General features: G+C 40.4%; 1 protein-coding gene across 1 annotated transcript; it reads right to left on the reverse strand.

The window, feature by feature from the left end:
• Positions 1 to 521: 521 nt before the first annotated feature.
• YTHDF2 (YTH domain-containing protein 2) lies at positions 522 to 21187 on the reverse strand. Its single transcript, XM_012940863.3, has 4 exons — positions 21137 to 21187; positions 5699 to 6871; positions 3502 to 4566; positions 522 to 1754 (listed from the first exon to the last, which is right to left on the reverse strand). The coding sequence occupies exons 1-4, from the start codon at positions 21152 to 21154 to the stop codon at positions 1716 to 1718; spliced, it is 2295 nt and encodes a 764-aa protein (XP_012796317.2). The 5' UTR covers positions 21155 to 21187; the 3' UTR covers positions 522 to 1715.
• Positions 21188 to 21256: the final 69 nt, after the last annotated feature.

A 21256-nucleotide genomic window follows, 5' to 3' on the forward strand; every position in this document is an offset into this window, starting at 1 on the left:
AATGTTACATATGCTTAATCACCGCCTATCTCGACGATAGTTATATACTTTCAATGACATCCTAAGAAAGTGGTCAGTCTCTCGTTTTCAAATAAACCAGCGAATGAGTTACCTGAGTGCTGCAGTTATATTCATTCTAACATGATCTGTCATACTTTTCATTCTTTGATCTCATTTGTTATCTAGATCACAGTCCTCACGTTCAGCTCTCATTTCATTTGATCCTATTTAACCTCTGTCCATCATCTTTTTACTCTTCTCGCCATGATGATGTGAATTGCGACTAGTGCCAGATCCTACGTCGATTAACTACTAAGCAATCGTTTCACAGATAATTGTGTAGGAGTTTGTTTTTTAAGATTTTGGTGAAATTAGCCTAGATGATGTCTGTCTCGTTCCCGAAACTTTTTAAACTCATATCTGAACATTGAAATAAACGAAACATATATCGCAATGATGGGCAGTTATATGTCAATTTAACTAATGTTGAGAAATGTATAGGTGAATTCATTGAACTTTCCTATTTATTCAAATGTTGTAACTGCTTCGATACTTTTTATATTTACTAGTAATAAACAGAAAAAGGTTGGAACACATACTATAATGATTATGAAGTAAAAAAAGAAAAGGGCGAAATTCGAATTATTCAAACTGTGATATAATAAGTTTACATGCGTGCCCATCTAACTTGAGACGATCAGTAAATATTAATATTTAGATAATAATGGTGGTATATTGAACAACAGACTGGTCAGGAAATATATATATATGATTTAATGAAGTGTGGAAAAAAGTAAAGGATTTCCCTATATATGTAAGTAAATGGGCATTGTCATTGATATAGTGTTACTAATATCATTATATATCTGAAGAAATGGCAACTACTCATATGATGTATATATGTGACAAAAAAAATAAGTGGAACAATTGTTAATTACTTGATGAAAAGAAATATACATTACAGATGAGAAGTAAAAAAAACAGTTCTTCAGAAAAGATTCACGTTCAAAAAGTGTCTGTCTTGTTTTGTCAGTTGGCAGTAAAAGTAAATTTTAATTGGGTAAGTAAATAAAAACGGGGACCCAGATTAATTATGTATTCTACGTACCTCTACCAATGAATATTTATTTAAATAATAATCTTCCAGACATTCTAAAGGATAGTAATGAATGTAGCAAGAAAACTAGTACATCCAAGTAACTTTTAATTTCAGCTTGTGAAATACCAAACTGTTAATATTATAACATGATTATCTGTATTTAAATAAAAGAGATATACATTGAATTATTCTTGTCTCATGTTTAATAGTTCAATTTGTGTTACTGTGTTCCCTCTTTCCATAAATGTCCACTTGACCAAACAACTTGAGACAGGGTTTGTTAGAGTAAGGAAGTAAATTTTATAAGCTATATAACCTGAGGCTGTATATAACATGATAAAGTAGAAAAAAAGATTTCACAGTAAAGTTTGGTTTCGGTTTGTATATTTTTTTCTAAAAAAACGAAGTAGCAGAAGAGAGAAAACCTAAACAATTTTGCTTTTAGATCATCTAAAAACAGCCTCTAACTGAGAACTACGGGGGAAGATAGAGGAAGAAATGTCCAGATCATTCATTTCTTATCATAAAATGAGCGTAAAAGTCCAATTTTGTTACACAAGTGTAATAGCAATCAACATTTGATGAGATTCATTCAAACTAATTTATTGTCCGCAAATCAACCTCTTCGCGTATTGAATTCTTTACGACGAAATCCCTGTTAAAGAATTTTTAAAAACACTTATTAGAAGACTGAATGGTATGTGAAAATTCAGTGTTCAGTTAGCATGGCATATATTTAAGACATCAGTGATCTTTTTAAAATCTAAACACAGATATTTACTTTACAATTCCTATATATATAAACATCCTGAAAATATTCTGAAACCTTATGTACCCAAGAGTTTCGAGTCACAGTATTTGAGATGTTCTCAAGATGAGTTAGCTGTGCTGGTGTAGGCCTCCCCAGTAGCGTTATAAACACCAATATAACAACGCGGAGTATTTTTGAACACTCATAGTGTTTTGTGTTTTTTTCAGTGATAAAATAGATGGTTATCAAAACTTATCATTAATATTTGATTGCTAACGTTTGACTTAGATTGTGGAAATACTCGCCTTCAAAAACCACGTTGAGATTGTTGCTTCCCTTATTATAAGATCCAGTACAAACATTTCTCAAGATAAAGCTTTCGGCAAAATGTTTTTTTTACATTTTTTGACTGCAATGTGGAGATTAGGGCGTCACGGCTTACATAAGCACTCAATTATGAAATGAATATTCTCGTCTAAACTGAGTGATAAGCTTTTCATTTATGAGCTCACAGAGACCATTCGATTGATAGTTTAGTCACGACACGGCAATACACCAAAGAATTCTAAGGAAACACAACCATGAGAAGAAAATGAATTAACAAAAATATTTTAAACAATAGGGACATGACTGAATATAGACGAACCTAAGTTAAAAGCATATTCATTTATTTAAACACATAAACATTGGTACAAGGAGGCACCAAACAGATATGCACCACATAAATCATTCAATATATGTGAGGGCTGGGATACTCCCCGGGTGTCCAGACTGGAGGTGATTTTCTCAGGAGGCCACACCCCGAGCCTTTGATTTAAAGGTCTGATCCACAAGGCAATAGAGCAACGTCAGGAGATGCAGTCCTATGGCCAACCGGTGACCAAAAATTGGTTCATACGCTATTTGTTTCCTTAGGATCCTGGAGCCCATGTGTACTATTGTTTTGGAATAAGGGTTTTCCAACTCATCTATATGGACTCTTTGTGCCTACCGACCAGGTTAAAGCGCCGAACACTCGCTTTTCGTCTTCTGAATTTCGTAAACAACACCCCTGCCGCGATGAGGCAGTGGCAAATGGTGATTCACTAATCCAAACCGGAGCTTATAACCATGTAAACAGACTTACAATGAAAACTTTGAGATACCTTTTTGTGATTTCTTTAACAGATACATTATGTTAAACAGTGGGCCGGTAGTCGAGAACTCTAAACGGTTTAGTTCGGAGACTAAATTACTTGGTTTTTGTTAAAAGTCGTTTCCGTCCATTTCCCACAACGTAGTATGACCAAGTAAAATTTCACGTACGAAGCTCTAGAACATGACTGTATGTAATGGATGAAAGAAAATGGTCTAAAAATTCCAATATTAACTCTAGTGAGTTAGGGATGATCGACACACTTCTGATATTTCAAAGATAAATATGTTAAGTCAAGATCACGATCATTTTAGCAACCTAGTGAAACATTATCTGTCCCTGGAAGAATTCGGATTAATTATTTATTCATCTAGTCGAGCTTAAAGCTGCGATATTTTTAGAAAACCAGTAGTTACACAAAAAACATTTGTTATAAACAGAGATAAGGTTATAAAAATATAGCAAGTAAGAATTTCTTGGGTGAAGTAACTTACTGATAAAAATAATCTAACTTACCTCTTGTCTTTCTCGTTGATCATAATAAAAGAAATCGTCGAAAATAGACAATGTATGTGAATATGTGGCAAGTACTTCCATTACTTGTTTACCTCGTTCTAAAGGAAGTTCTGTAGTGTCGCGAGAGTGAGTTACTGGTTTATTATCATTTGTCTCAATGCGAATATGTCTCAATGCCGTATTAGGAACATCTTTTACAAATATCCATCGAACCGAAAATTTACCTTGCCATTTATCTTGAGCCCAAACACTAGCTCTAGCATTATAGTCAACACGAGAAACCATTTCAGCCATCCCACAAAAATGTCCAGATCCATTGACTGAAAAAAATAAATATATTGGATAGGCATGATTGGCCTCAGCAAACGCTGTGTCAAGCTTCTTGTTGCCTAGTTCTGTTGAACACCATATAGAATACTTAATAGAACGATGGATATCATCTTCGGAAAATGACTTGATTACAAAGAATCTGGCCTTTTCTATGTGTGTGTCGAAATCATTGGGGTTAATTACCTTAGCCAAACGTTGGTGCAGCGCTTCCGACTCACGTTGAAAAGCTTGTGCAGATCCATCTGAGGTTAGTAGGGATATTGAATTATCTGCAGCATGGTTACCATTATTCGAAGTACTCTTTAGCTCGGAATTAGATTCCGCCAAAGAACGAACATTTCCTGACTGGTCCGCAGTATTAACTCTGTCTTGTTGTGTTAAATGCCCATTATTACACGAAGCATTTGCCATCAAAGAATTAGCCCTACCAACTGAATAGTTCCCAGTAGAAGTTTGGAAAGACCTGTTAACAGCTGTTGGATTGTGAGGATGAGATCTTTTCGCTGACCATCCTACAGAGTTTTGAATAACTGCAGCTGACCCTTTGGGTGGTTGTCCTGCTATATTAGCCCAAGTTTTAGTACGTGGTGAACTATTGACAGATGTAGCAATAACTGATGGTGCAGGTCTGTTACTCGCTGAAGTAGATAACCTGCTTGCTGGATAAGTACTTGGATTGGATTGTGATCTGGATATATTATCGGACTTATCCATAGAACACATGCTATTACTAATCTAAAAAAATAAAAAAGTTCACATATTTCCCAGTAATATATTTAAATGTATATGTTAGCAAATAAATTGACTATGTACATATTTGGCGTTTACCTATCAAGTAATAGTTTCAAATTGATTTATTCATAATTAGCCGATTTTCACATTTAAATGATACAACGAAATAAGTGAAGAAGTTAATTTCAAGTTAAATTCTAATTCCCAACTGAGTAAATATACACAAACCTACAAAACGTTTAGTCACACTATTAATGTTTTTAGTTATGTTATAAAAACTACCACTAATTTAAAGTTACTTGATGCATATTTAAAAGTAAAAAGTAATTGTTGCCTTACTCAGTCATATGCAACGGATCATATTAGCACGGTGAGAGACCATCAGAACAAATCACAGAACATTAGAGGCAGTAACTGTACTAGTGGTAATAGAAAAGATCAGGCATCGAAGATACGATTCAAGAATAAGTAGACTAACCTAATGAAAATAAAAATATTATACAGTAATCCGGAAACTTAGGATCTGAGGGAAAACAAATAGTGAGTGCGCCTATGCCATTCCAAATCAGTGAAAGCAATATTACCCCTTGCTTACGAAACTCTGTGAACCCCAGCAAGGTATTCTGCATCTACTTACATAGCTAAATCCAATTGCTAGTGTCTTCATAGGCTGATGCCAAATCTTGGTTTGGCTGCCTATAGCTTTCTTCTAACCTACGCCAGGCATCATCGAATATCGAGGTAATCGGTTGACGGGCGTACGTAGCACGTGTTTCAACCAACTCAGTTAAAGATTCATTACCTCACTAATTAATTTGCCATTTTTACCTACAATCCTGCATCTAGCTCCGTGGTCCTAACAAATATGAGTAATGCTTTCAAGGCATTTGTGGTCGAATACTAGTAAACTAAGAATATCCCCTAACTTTAAAGTAGAATAGAGTGAACAGCCACGCCGTTTGGGTGTAAAAGATTATATTTTATGGACATTATTTTAAAAACCTGAAAACAATAATAAGAGGATTTTCATGGGTCCCTGATATGTCAGCTTCACATTTGAAGTCTGTCAAACCAAAAAGCGCGAATTGGTGACTATAAAACCATATGCAGAATATACGGAACTGTATTGACTTACTCCGTTACTTTCTTTCATATGAGACCATTGTGTCACTGAAGTATTATGTAACTGAACATTACTTCCGTTCCCAACAACTGAGGTTTCATAAAACGGGACATGCAACTGATTTAGCCCATTATCACTACAAGTTGCTGTTTCGACACCACATCCAACATTTAGTCGACCGAATTCATTGATCAGATGTTGTGAGATTGTTTGGCACTGATTTACTGAAGCATAGGGATCCAACATATTAGCAGCACTACCAGGCAATCCATTTACAAGATGTGACTGAGGTCCTTGAGATGAAAACGGATAGGCAGCTTTTGAATTCGGATGGTGGTAGATGAATGAAACACCAGGGTCTTCAGTAGTACATTGTTGTTGTTGCTGAGAATAGGATGCAGGTGGCGCGAAAACAGTATCTCCCATATTCGATGATGTATAATATGTATGTGGGTCTTTAGATGACATATTTGCTTCGGATGGACCTTGACTAAAGTGACTGATTGCATCATTTTCACCACAAGGTGACAGTGTTAATTGTTGACCATTTGAAGCCCAGCCCTCAAAAGGAACGACTGCACCAGTAGGTCTGTCTATAAATGAAGAGTTTGGATAGTGAGTTGGAGGAACAGTGAAAGGCCAATTAGGTAGGTTACCAAGAAGCCCATTAAGTTGGTTAGCATTAGTAACAGATGGTCTTGTGGAAGAACCAAAGTACATTGTTGTGAAATCAGCTGCTCTATTATTCATTGAGGGATTAGGTAAGAAAGACCGACCTGTTTGGCCAGAAACGGCATTTGCAGCACCCTGAGGAAGTGGATAAGCTGCAGCTGCTGCTGCAGCAACTGCAGCCAACAAAGTTGCAGCATAAGGTGATGATAAAGAACTGGATGGAATATTACAAGACTCGGATAAATCCCCAGAATTTGAGCAAGCTGCCATTGATTGATGTGTACGCATATTATTTATCATGTTTGAAACAGCGTTATAACCATCAGTATTAGACCAATCGTTTCTTCCAGAAGCCACTGCTGCTAAGGCTGCAGCGGCAGCCGCCGCAGCTGCATTTTCTGCATTTGGGGTTGTAGCTGAGTTTACTCCATTGCCCTCACCCATTCCATAAGACAAGTGCGAGAAAAGTGTCCCATAGTAAGCGTCCGCTGAATTATTGATACCATATATATTCTACAAAGCACATTTACAAATATCACAAAAATGCTTTAAATAATCAGTTAGATCAAAATGATTTATGATTCACAAAGTCACCTAGTCTATACCCTAAATATAACTTGATCAGATAGTTATGATTAGTGAGGAAACGATTTATTCTAATTTTAAACTAACGCTTTAAAAAATGTAAAATGAAGCCAAAAAAATTTCTGATTAAATGCTTTATGTTCTGTTTACAAATTTCAACTAAAAGATCTCGTCTCTTGATCAAGATACCCAAGTATTAGACAGCAAACGAAACTCGGCAACAGTGTAAAACTTAATGGTTTAGATAATGTACCATACCTACTGGATGAAGACATGATACTAGTCGACTACTCATATTTCATCAAAAGCAGAGGAATGAACCTGTAACTTGTCAGTTGAAGCTAGTCTAAATTAACAGCCCGAAACTAAATAGCCAAGCATTAAACGGTTTAAAAATTAACACTTGTTTTTAAATTCCTAAAATTTTTCACTAAGGGACTTTATTTGATTATTAGGACATCGTTTCTGAACGCATCTAAACGTGAAAACGAAAATAAAATGGTGGAGTTAGATGCTTATTTTTAGGACAAACAAAACGATATTTATACCCAAAATAACTTTATGCACATAATCCAGAAGCTAATGGCTCCTTATGGCGGTGAGTAGTTCCTCCATATAAGTAATTTCCCAACGATCTTAGAGAAAATGTTTACATTTTATATTGTGTATGTCACAGTAAACAATTAGTGCTATATTTAACTGTGACATACCAAATCTGTTAATATTACCTATTATGACCAGAGATCCCAGATATAAACCTCACTATTTTAGAGCGATTTAGTTATCTAGCTTACCTACAACTCTAGGTAGGCAACACATTAAACGACGTATCAGAGACACACTGTTTTAAATTATAGGGTTGGTAGTTTAGTTTTAAGTGAGCACATATACTTTTTGTTTCCTATATGATAACGGCCTACAAATGCTTCTCGTAAAGAATTGAGGCCTTCAACAATGCTGAGTCAAAGCATAAACTATTGAGGAATTTTGTATGAACCAAACAGTTAAATAAAATGGCGGATTCACTGAAATGAGATCTTGCTATGTAATTCATAATCGTGGAGAAAATTATTCTTTATCCACTTCATCAACAATCGAGAAGTCATTTGAGCTACAAAACTTTGTTTAGCGTTTTGAGAACGAATTAAATGGTCCCATCTGAGTAAAAGCACCAAATAAATATTTTATTCATCGGGATATCTTACTGCCCATAAAGAATATAACAAAAAAATAACAATAGTAACGCTGCTGACTTTTGCTTCGACAACAAAATGTGTGGGGTGTTAATTATTGCCAACGTACGATCTGGCACGAACGTGCAACAGTCCACATTATTATGTCTCCTCAGCACATGGAAATAAAACTTGAAAATACGATGATCAAAAAGTAAATAATGTCAAATGTAATCGAAAGCCAAACATGAGAAATGCAACTCAAGCAGAGCAAATGTAGTTAGTCAGTAAAAAACATGGAAAAACGTGAGGATATAGAATGAACTACGGTAATAGGGTAACTCATTAACGGAATACAGATTTATGTACTTGATTTAAAGCCGCACATTTTGTGCGGAGTAATGTTACTATCTGTCTGGTTATATCGAAGTAGATGGAATGGCATCCAAACTTGTTACACCTGACTGAAAAAAAGTGAGCTAAATACTAAGTCATAGGAATCATTTGGAGATAATGATGACTGAACAGACTTGTTATATTGATATGATGGGATGAAAAGTCAAAATTAGATTGATTTACTTAGTATGATTTTTATTCAACATTAATTCCGTTTTAATTCAATGTGATGATTACTCAGTAAATTATTTATTTTGTTTACCCGTATAACATTTTATTCTGTATAAACATACGATATTCTTGTATGAATTATTTTTCGTATGTGATTTATTCTGATTATTAATCAAAAATGGGTGTATGAATCAATATATAAATGAGTGCATTTCTGACTAGACTCGTCGTGGTTGTTCATGCTTCTGGCTGCTTGTGGAATATATTTCCCTCTTTCGAACTTGGACTTCTCTATCTAGTTAGCTGAGTTGGGACTCGTCGGGATAGCTAGCTTATCTGTCATTGTCCCAGTTTTCGTTCCGTTCTCAAATTAGGTGAACTCGTAATCGCTCCAAATATAGTATATATATAGTTTGTTTAGGGAAGCTTTTGCAAGCAAACAGCAGAACTGTTCGTAACGCCATATATTGTCTTCTATTTATTTATTTATTTACTTGAACACATGAATATTGGTACAAGAGAGCGCCAATATATATGCCCAACACAGAACAATGAAAATTCGAAGAGAAGTAGAAAAAAAACTAAGGAGCGCAAAAGAAAAAGAGAACAATAACGAAGAGATTGGTGTATGGTAGTGTAATAATAATAGTAATAGTAGGGGAACAAAAGGGTACAATCAGAAGAAATCTTTCAGTTAAGGAAGATACAACCACGTTTTATGAAGAAAGTAAAAGGTTACAGCAGGATCGCCACTGGCTTCTATTCTGAGCCATATCTGATAACGTCTCTAGCCACTGTGTAGCACCATCTCTCGGACCCCAACCAGGGAGTTGTGAAGGACCGACAAAAGCCAGCCCTTTGCAGCTTTCTTTCATACCACGACACCGTGTCATATACTGACCACCTCTCCGTTTTCTCCAACCAGTCCCAGAGTCGGCAAATAATGCACGACGTGGAATTCTCTGGGGCCACTCGTAGAACATGTCCAAGCCACCGAAGTCGGTGTTTCAAGATGGTGACACCACTTGAATTATCATCTCTGTGCCCGAACACACGATGCCGAACCTCTGCATTACTGACATGGTGTTGCCACTGAATGTCAGCAATCCTTCGGAGACAGCGATGATCGAACACAGAGAGTCGTCTAACGTTCTCAACTCGGAGAGGTCAGGTTTCACAAGCATAGAGCAAAACTGCTCTCACCGACGCGTTGTAGATCCGACCTTTTACAGCCAGACTAACATCACGAAGGCGCCAAAGATGGCCCAGATTGGCATAAGCCGCTCTGGCTTTCACTATTCATGCATTGATCTCATCACTCACACCCCCACCAGCACTTATGCAGCTACCCAGATACACGAACTTCTCGACTACTTCTATTTGTTCACCATCCAGGGTGAGTACAGGATTAGAATCCTACCAGTCTTGTGGAAGTACTTTGCACTTCGAAGGTGCAAAGCACATACCATACCTACGAACATTGATTGCCAACTGATTAAGTGCGGATTGCATGGCTTGAGCATTATCGCACAGTAAGACAATGTCATTCGCATACTCAAGGTCGAGAAGTCTTTCTCCAGGCAACAGATTCACACCACCATTACTTACATCCATCAGAGTTGTTTCCAGAATGTCATCGATGACAAAGTTGAAGAGGAATGGTGAGATTGGGCAACCCTGCCTAACCCCACTGCTCGAATGGAACAATGGAGAGAGGTGGTTGTATGTCCTCACTCTGCCTGAAGTGTTTGTATATAGGGCTTTTAGGATGTTAGTAAACTTCTCAGGCACACCCTTCTTCAATAGACAATCCCAAAGAACAGTCCTGTCCAACGAATCGAAGACAGCCCTGATGTCAAGAAACACTACGATTGTTGGCCTTTGATAAATATGGCGGTGTTCTAACATTTGGCGGAGGGTGAAGATATGATCAATACATCCTCGACTAGAACGAAATCCAGCCTGCTCCTCGCGAGTCAATCTTTCTCGGGTTTTGAACAACCTACGAAGTATGACGGAAGCCAATAGGTTGGACGCAATCGGAAGTAGACTTATCCCCCGATAGTTGTTACAGGAACGACGTGAACCCTTTTAAAGATAGGGACAATTATCGACTCATTCCATGACGTTGGTACACTCTCTAGTTCCCAAACCTTTGTAAACAACGTCGTCAATTCCTTAGTCAAAAGTCACCACCATCTTTCAAAAGAGTCGGAGGTAAGTCATCTGGGCCAGGTGACTTGTAACGCTTCAAGAGTTGGAGTTCCTTGCGGACTTCCGCCTCATTTGGTGGATCAGTCGTCACCGGCCATGGAGGGCAGGACAGTCTGACCGGTGTTGCCGGAGCAGCAGGCCATTTGAACTGCCCTTCGAGGAATTCTGCCCGTCGACCAAGACGTCGATGGATGTTAGTGATTGGCATCCCATCATCCTCGCAGATTGTTTCACTCACACCAGACTTCTTGCTGCCAGTGGCTCGGATGAGCTGGAAGAGCTTCCGGTAGTTACCAGATGCAGCTGCTGCCTCCAGCTCATTAGCACGCTTCGACCACCAGGCTTCTCGGTCCTTACGCAAGCTTTGCCCAATTTCCTTACGTAACATCCTTCGTTTGTGGTCAAACTCACGGTCACCCGGAGTAGACCGACGGGCTTCAATGAGTTGTAAGGAACCAGAAGAAACCCAGTGCTTAAAAGCGGGACGTTTCGCAAACCCACAACTGACTGTATCCGCCATTTTCATGGCGTCATGCAATTGCAACCAATGCTCATCTATACTTTTCGGTGGAGTGGTAGCTAGCCTAGAGGCTAGCTCGGTTCGATACTTACTTGCAACAGAAGTTGCAACCAGCTTGCTAATATCAATCCGTTGATGGTGGTCACTTCGTTGGCCACTGAAAAGTAAGGTAAGATTGGCGCAGACCAAGGCATGGTCAGAGTCCAGATAGGTAGTCCAAAAGGAGAGGCAGTCTTGTACACAACCACGCCAGCGGTAGCTGATCGCGATGTGATCAATCTGAGTCCAGGCTTGAAATGCAGAGGGAGGACGCCAGGTGGCACATCGGCGATGATTGTGCCGAAAGTTAGTGCTAGCCAGAAACAGGTTGTGGTCTGTGCAAAGTTGCAGTAGACGGTCCCCGTTATCTGACCTGTGACCAACGAGTCCCCATCGGCCATCTAAACGACTCTCTTCTGTGCCTAGACACCCGACCTGAGCATTCAAGTCTCCGGCTAGTACTACAATATCTGTCGGACGCACTTTCTGGGGAAGAACAGATAACTGGTGGTAAAACTCATCCTTGATTGCATCCGGGCTGCAATCTGTCGGGGCATAGGCGGATATGACGAAAAGACATCGTTTCTCACGCCGATTTCTTCTCACTTTTATGGAACTTTCTAATCTAACAGCACATAACCGACTGTTAATGGGGATCCAATCGACTAGTGCTGCCTCAGCTCTAGCGCTCAGTGCGATACCAACGCCAGCAAGACCAGACGAAGATGCCACAGGGTCCCCGGATAAGCGCACGTAAAACAAGCTTTTCGAAGCGACAGATGGAGAGCAAATTTGTAGTACTTCGTCAGAGTCTTGAATACGGGTCTCGGATAGACAACAAACATCAATATTAAGACTTTCCAAAGACATAGCCAGCCCTATCTGTTGTCCGACCTGCATAAATGTGCGAACGTTGAAGGAAGCCAGTTTGAATGGTGCACGTGGTTTCAGAAAAACTGCTTCAGTTCTCGTATTCGGTGGTAACATACAATTTTCAACCGCACAGTGACTCGAAAACGTTTAGATACAGTCGAATTTCCACCAAAGACGAGCCGCTGTATAAGTATAAAAGAGGGTGAATAATGTGGAAAATAATAATAATAATAATAATAATAATAATAATAATAATAATAATAATAATGGTAATAATAATAATAGTATTAATAATGACAATAATTGTAATGATAATAATTTGAATCAATTGATTGTTTTTCGAAGCGAGAAAAATAATTTCCATAGACATACAGAGTTCATCATTTGTGTGTGGGCTGTGATACTGCCCTGGTGCCCAAACCGAAGCAGGTGGTTATCTTAGGGGCCACACCCCGAGCCTTTGACCTAAAGGTCTAATCCACAAGGCAGTGGAGCATCGTAAGGAGATGCAATCCCATGGTAGCCGGTGACCAACGATTGGTTCGTACGCCATTTGTTCCCGCAGGATACTGGAGCCCATGTGCACCATTGGTTTGGAATCCGGTTAAAGCGCCGGACATTCGCTTTTCGTCCTCTCATTTTCGTAAACAACACCCCCGCCACGAGAAGGCAATGAGTAGGATTTCCCTGGCAGAGGCTGTATACGCGTGGCCGTGTGAGAGTATTTCGAGAGGGAGAGCGGACTCTCCCCACTCTCGGCCGTACCAGGGCATTCAGGGGGCATTTGTCTTTTACAGAAAGACTAACGCCACAATAGTGCTAGTTTATGAAATCACCAAATAAACTCAGGTAATACAGTAAACAGTCAGAAATCAACTCAGATTTCCATCGGTTACAAATACATAAATACCGTTTTGGTCAGGAATACAATAGAAACCCAAGTTAACGTATCATGTTAAAACGGCAAATGGAAGTAATATAAAAAGTGAACAAATAAAAATAATGTATTAGCAATGATAATGAGACTACAGCTAAAAAGCATGATGTAAATGCACGGATGAATAATAAGTTTCAAAATCTACAGCAAGACAAATAGTGTATCCATCTGTGCTATCGTGACTGATGCTAAACTGTTACCCGTCCCCAACCACGGTAATTTTCACACGAACCCCAACAAAGTAATCCGCATTTACAAAAATGCCTTAGACAGTCGATAACTCAACGAACTGATAACCACGACCGTAGCTGCCACCTTGACGTAGTGGTCGCGTTTTCATATCGTGATGACCCAAATGAGTTATACTGACTGGAACGTACCCACCCTATGTCAAATCGGTCAACAAGCGTCCTTAGCTAAAACCCTAGAGTCTCTCTCCATTGATGTGTGCTGTGTCTCCGAAACACGCATACAGGATTCCAGTGTGGTCATTCACTTGACCTCACCTCGGCAAAACGGAGAGCCAACGAGATACACCCTCCGTGTATCTGGTGACCCGATGGCCAGTTCTCGTGGACTGGCAGGTGTAGGCATAGCACTAAGCATGAGGGCGGAACAAGCACTGCTAGAGTGGATCCCCGTTAACAGTCGTCTATGTGCTGTTCGGCTAAACGGCTCCGTAAGAACTCGGAAGGATAGGGATACACGTCGTTGCCTTTTCGTCGTTTCTGCCTACGCTCCCACTGACTGCAGCTCAGATGATGTGAAAGATGAATTTTACAGAAAGCTTTCTGAACTTCTTCAGAAAGCTAAACGCTCAGACATAGTACTCATAGGGTGTGACTTTAATGCTCAGATAGGTAGCTTAAACCAAACAGAAAGGCATTTACGTGGATATTTTAGCATTCCGGCACAGCGAACAGATAATGGTGATCGTCTGCTGCAACTATGCTCAGACAATCGCTTATTTTTAGCAAACACAAATTTTAAGCATAAGGAGAGACATCGTCTAACATGGCGACCCCTACACCAAACCAACGATGGACTCAAATAGACCATATTGCCATCAGTCATCGTTGGAGAGGGTCGGTAGAAGATTGTCGCTCATTCTGGAGTACCTGCTTGGACTCCGACCACGCCCTAATACGGGCACGCATCTGCTTGCGCCTCACTGGACGCAAAGAAGCCACAGTAAAAAGACCCATTAGAACCGAACTGAGTAGCGAGGAAACCAAAAGTAGGTTCCAGGAACAACTGAGGTCACGATTAGGTAGTTCTGAAAACGAGGTTGACCCAGTTGTTGCTTGGAAAGCCATACAAACAGCTGTGGAAACAGCAGTGACATCTATCACTGATTTAAACCACAGGGTTACAAAGAACCAATGGATTTCTTCAAAGTCTATCACACTGATGGGTTCTCGCAAACTCGTCCCATCAGGTTCCGAACATGATGAAGAGCGACAACAAATCAGATCTAGGTTAAGAAAAAGTCTAAGAAACGACCGTGAGCAGTGGTGGGCAATGAAAGCAAAAGAGATGGAAAAGGCGGCGACTATAGGGAACACAAGACAGCTTTACAGACTAATAAAAGAATCTGGAATTAATAAGTCAAGTGTAAGTGAGATTATATCAGAAAAAGACGATACTCTCATCTGCTCCCAGTCCAGACGTTTAGAACGATGGGCGGAACATTTCAGAGAACAGTTCAACTGGCCTTCAGCTACTTTACAACTACCCTCCATTCCCAGACAGTGTGAATGGAACATTCAAGTAGGTCCCCCAACTCTTGCTGAAGTTCAAAAGGCTATAGTTAATCTAAAACGAGGAAGGGCAGCTGGTCCAGATGGACTGGCTCCAGAGGTCTTTAGGGATGGTGGTCCAATTTTAGCGATTAGGTTGACTAATATTTTAGCTAAGATCTGGGAGTTGGACGTTATCCCATCTAACTGGTCACAATCACTTATCGTCCCAATATATAAGAAAGGGTCAAAATCATCCTGTGACAACCACAGAGGGATTAGTTTAACTAATATAATATCTAAAATACTAGCTTCGATAATTATCAGACGCCTAACTAAGACTCGTGAACTGCAAACACGAGAGACTCAAGCTGGCTTCAGACCTGGTCGTGGCTGCATCGACCACATATTCACCATTCGTCAGATTCTAGAACACAGGCATACTTATCGGCGTCCGACAATGGTGGTCTTTCTCGACTTAAAAGCAGCATTTGACTCGGTAGACCGCGAGATTCTGTGGCAGTGTCTGTCATTGAAAGGCGTACCTCAGAAGTACATAAGCCTTGTGAAGGCTCTTTACTCGAACACTACCAATCGAGTCAGAGCTTATGGAGAACTGTCATCTGCTTTTGCAACCTCAAGTGGTGTCGGTCAAGGCTGTCCACTTTCTCCATTTTTGTTTAACTTCATCATAGATCTACTGATGGAAATAACATTCTCGTCTACCGAATTCTCGGGTATTGATCTCCTTTCAGGAGGTCCACTTATCGACTTAGAATTCGCGGATGACATAGTCCTGTTTGGTGAAGACGCTGACAAAATGTAGTCTTTTGGTAGCACTAAGCAACAATGCCAGAATGTTTGGAATGCGCTTCTCTCCCTCTAAATGCAAGTTGTTGCTTCAGGACTGGTCTGCGTCAACACCTGAACTAAGGATAGGGAGTGAAGTAGTCGAACGCGTTGGCAACTTCACTTATCTTGGAAGTCTGATCAGCCCTAATGGGTTGGTGTCTGACGAAATCTCAGCACGGATTCGAAAAGCTCGCTTGGCTTTTGCCAACTTACGTCACCTATGGCGAAGGCGAGATATCCGTCTATCAATAAAATGAAGAGTATACTGCGTGGCAGTCCGTTCTGTTTTAATTTACGGCAGCGAAACATGGCCATTAAGAGTAGAAGACACTCGTATGCTACTAGTATTTGACCACAGATGCCTTAGAAATATTGCTGGCATCTGCTGGTATCACCGGGTAAGTAATAGTGAGGTTGAACGCAGGGTATTAGGGAATGATGGTAAATCAGTTGATGAGGTTATGAATCTTCATCGACTGAGATGGTTGGGCCACGTGTTACGTATGCCTGAATACCGACTACCACGACGTGCAATGCTATCCGGTATTGGAGATGGTTGGAAGAAAGTTAGGGGCGGCCAAACCAAAACGTGGCATCAGTGCTTGAAGACACTAACTTCTAGTCTGAGCCATGTTGGTAGATGCAGACTACTTGGTTGGGGTCCGCGTGACTGTCGTAACCAATGGTTATAGACTCATGGTGACATGGCTCAGAATCGATCACAATGGCGTCGGTGTATACACTCCCTGTCTTCCCTTAAACTAAGAGATTAGAATCGCTTCATATCTTTCTTTCTACGAGCCAATTCTTTCTTCCTGTACTATATCCTTATTGCAATCTTTCTCTTATATATTACCACCTTTGACCTAACCACTGCTATGAATCCGGTGTTCATCTTGTTGTGCTGATGCGGTATGGCAACCTGGACCGATGCACATATGTGCCTGGTCCTACGTTGTAGCTCACTGACTGACTGACTGGAACACTTGCATTCTAATGTTTTACCGTAACTAAACAGGTCTGTTGAACAGATGTCAGACTGAAGCCAACAAACTTATCGAATCGAGCTAACTTCTAGGCTAGCTACCATTCCAACGAAAATTATAGATGAGCGTTGGTTGTAATTGCAAGACGCCATGAAATTGGCGGATACAGTCAGTTGTGGGTTTGCGAAACGTCCCGCTTTTAAGCACTGGGTTTCTTCTGGTTCCTTACAACTCATTGAAGCCCGTCGGTCTACTCCGGGTGACCGTGAGTTTGACCACAAACGAAGGATGTTACGTAAGGAAATTGGGCAAAGCTTGCGTAAGGACCGAGAAGCCTGGTGGTCGAAGCGTGCTAATGAGCTGGAGGCAGCAGCTGCATCTGGTAACTACCGGAAGCTCTTCCAGCTCATCCGAGCCACTGGCAGCAAGAAGTCTGGTGTGAGTGAAACAATCTGCGAGGATGATGGGATGCCAATCACTAACATCCATCGACGTCTTGGTCGACGGGCAGAATTCCTCGAAGGGCAGTTCAAATGGCCTGCTGCTCCGGCAACACCGGTCAGACTGTCCTGCCCTCCATGGCCGGTGACGACTGATCCACCAAATGAGGCGGAAGTCCGCAAGGAACTCCAACTCTTGAAGCGTTACAAGTCACCTGGCCCAGATGACTTACCTCCGACTCTTTTGAAAGATGGTGGTGACTTTTTGACTAAGGAATTGACGACGTTGTTTACAAAGGTTTGGGAACTAGAGAGTGTACCAACGTCATGGAATGAGTCGATAATTGTCCCTATCTTTAAAAGGGTTCACGTCGTTCCTGTAACAACTATCGGGGGATAAGTCTACTTCCGATTGCGTCCAACCTATTGGCTTCCGTCATACTTCGTAGGTTGTTCAAAACCCGAGAAAGATTGACTCGCGAGGAGCAGGCTGGATTTCGTTCTAGTCGAGGATGTATTGATCATATCTTCACCCTCCGCCAAATGTTAGAACACCGCCATATTTATCAAAGGCCAACAATCGTAGTGTTTCTTGACATCAGGGCTGTCTTCGATTCGTTGGACAGGACTGTTCTTTGGGATTGTCTATTGAAGAAGGGTGTGCCTGAGAAGTTTACTAACATCCTAAAAGCCCTATATACAAACACTTCAGGCAGAGTGAGGACATACAACCACCTCTCTCCATTGTTCCATTCGAGCAGTGGGGTTAGGCAGGGTTGCCCAATCTCACCATTCCTCTTCAACTTTGTCATCGATGACATTCTGGAAACAACTCTGATGGATGTAAGTAATGGTGGTGTGAATCTGTTGCCTGGAGAAAGACTTCTCGACCTTGAGTATGCGAATGACATTGTCTTACTGTGCGATAATGCTCAAGCCATGCAATCCGCACTTAATCAGTTGGCAATCAATGTTCGTAGGTATGGTATGTGCTTTGCACCTTCGAAGTGCAAAGTACTTCCACAAGACTGGTAGGATTCTAATCCTGTACTCACCCTGGATGGTGAACAAATAGAAGTAGTCGAGAAGTTCGTGTATCTGGGTAGCTGCATAAGTGCTGGTGGGGGTGTGAGTGATGAGATCAATGCATGAATAGTGAAAGCCAGAGCGGCTTATGCCAATCTGGGCCATCTTTGGCGCCTTCGTGATGTTAGTCTGGCTGTAAAAGGTCGGATCTACAACGCGTCGGTGAGAGCAGTTTTGCTCTATGCTTGTGAAACCTGACCTCTCCGAGTTGAGAACGTTAGACGACTCTCTGTGTTCGATCATCGCTGTCTCCGAAGGATTGCTGACATTCAGTGGCAACACCATGTCAGTAATGCAGAGGTTCGGCATCGTGTGTTCGGGCACAGAGATGATAATTCAAGTGGTGTCACCATCTTGAAACACCGACTTCGGTGGCTTGGACATGTTCTACGAGTGGCCCCAGAGAATTCCACGTCGTGCATTATTTGCCGACTCTGGGACTGGTTGGAGAAAACGGAGAGGTGGTCAGTATATGACACGGTGTCGTGGTATGAAAGAAAGCTGCAAAGGGCTGGCTTTTGTCGGTCCTTCACAACTCCCTGGTTGGGGTCCGAGAGATGGTGCTACACAGTGGCTAGAGACGTTATCAGATATGGCTCAGAATAGAAGCCAGTGGCGATCCTGCTGTAACCTTTTACTTTCTTCATAAAACGTGGTTGTATCTTCCTTAACTGAAAGATTTCTTCTGATTGTACCCTTTTGTTCCCCTACTATTACTATTATTATTACACTACCATACACCAATCTCTTCGTTATTGTTTTTTTTATATCTTTTTTTTTACGTTCCCCACTTTTTTTCTTTTTCTTCTTAAATTCCCATTGTTTTGTGTGGCGCATATATATTTGGCGCACTCCTGTACCAATATATGTGTTCAAATAAATAAATAAATAAATAAACTTATGATCCGAGGACGATGTGTTCTAGACTGCATATGATTTTGACGGTATTACGGTGTTTCCGTTAAACAAAAAGTAACTGCAGCGATTCTGCTTTACCACGACGGAAGGAGGGGTTAGAAAACGTTGGCTCAATAAACAGCATTTTATCTTACCCAACGTTTCCCCTTGACCGGTACCAAACCGTTTAAAGTACCGAGCTAACACATTGTAAACTCTTCTCAATAGGCCCCTGTGACCGGCCTAAAGCTGTTGCCTCGCAATTTAGTCTCCTTATTTGGCCTAGTGTGCTCAGACGCTTTATTTTGCACGACTCAAACTAAAACAGGACTTAGATAGAACGTAAATATATCCTAGCAACTTGAACGCATTACCTCAAAATCCTAGGGTGTTAAGACAGATTTAACCAACCAACTCTAGAGGATAAGCAGTAAAGACGGTAGAATCGTCCTGTACGGTCATTAAATATGCACCGATATTTCTTGCTGAATTAAGTGAACTTTACTCACCGTTACTCAGCACAAAACGGTGGGACAAATAAAATAAACAGCTCCTTTCAGGAAGGATGGTAGCCTCCTGGTCAGGAAACTAAGTGGATTTTAGGGGTCTAGGAAACATCGTGGAATGAGAGAGCTACCTTTCCTATCATTAAAAAGCCCTCACGTCATCTATACAGTGAACATCGGCAGCCAACCGTTACATATAGTGAAAGCTTTCAAATCGTGCATTATTTGCAGACGCTAGGACTGGTTGGAAAAAGCGAACAGGTGGTCAGTTTGCAGCATGGTGTTGTGCTACGAAAGCTAAGTAGGGATGAAATCTGTCGGTCCCTTACGACTCCTTTGTCGAAATCCTAGTTATTGTGCAACACAGTGGCTTGAGACGTTATCAGAAATGGCTCAGAATAGAAGCCAGTAGCAGTACTGCATTAGCTTTTCCTTACTTAACATAAGTGACAAGAACTTTAACTGAGGTTCTTTTTGGTTGTCTTCTGAACTTAACTGCTTCTCCCACCATATATCACTCTCGTTCGCTTTACTGATTTGTTGATTATACCCCCTCGCATAAATCTTTATGATCTTTTTTCGTACTGCACAAATTTACCTTGGTACTCGTTTGTACTGGTGTTTATGTGCTTAAGTAAATAAACAACGAACAGATTTCCAGTCATCTGCGCCAGTTGTTCAGTAGGAGACTAATACAGCTTCTACTGACCAAAGAAGCTATTAGGTGTTTTTTCACCTCATGGTTTTATGAAATGCTAATTATATAAAACAAAAATACAAGATACTATTGAAACACGAGCCCATTTATGGATCTCGAATAGTAAATTACTCTTCATATTATCATTAACCTCGTGGCCAAAATGATCATAGCCGAGGCCTTGTGTCAAAGTTATGAATACGACTGAGAGACCAGTGAATTAAGAAAAATATTATACACAAAGATGTCATACTACAGAACCACGTTATTATACCGGATCCAAACGGTTAACGAGAATAATACGTTCATTGGTACACCTTGATATATATATATATATATATATATATATATCAAGGAGATTGCAGCTTAATTGTGGGTTATTTATTGACCACAAACGTATTTACGCATCACTGAGTCGCGTCTGTCTAATTAGTACTCGAAAAGAGATTCTAAAGGTGAAACAATTCATTTTTATAATATGTGCGAGTATCAGAAAGTGATGTGGGTTTTTTAGACGCACTTCAGCTCGATTACCATTTACTTAACTTACAAAACCTACTTCATTAATCTTCCTAATGACATTTTGTCCCATAAGATACCCATAGTTTTCCGGATTAAAAACTTACAGAATAAGGTGAAAATGAATTACCCAGTAAAAAACAAACTACCTGGGGCGTATTCGACATATTTCGCGCGGACAAATTTCCCACGTGCTCAGCTGTAGGGGTAGATTAAACACAATTTGTAACCATGATCATCTATGACTTCACAAAAATGTATGTCCATCA

Source organism: Schistosoma haematobium, chromosome 1, assembly GCF_000699445.3.
Source record: "Schistosoma haematobium chromosome 1, whole genome shotgun sequence".
Lineage (NCBI taxonomy): Eukaryota > Metazoa > Platyhelminthes > Trematoda > Strigeidida > Schistosomatidae > Schistosoma > Schistosoma haematobium.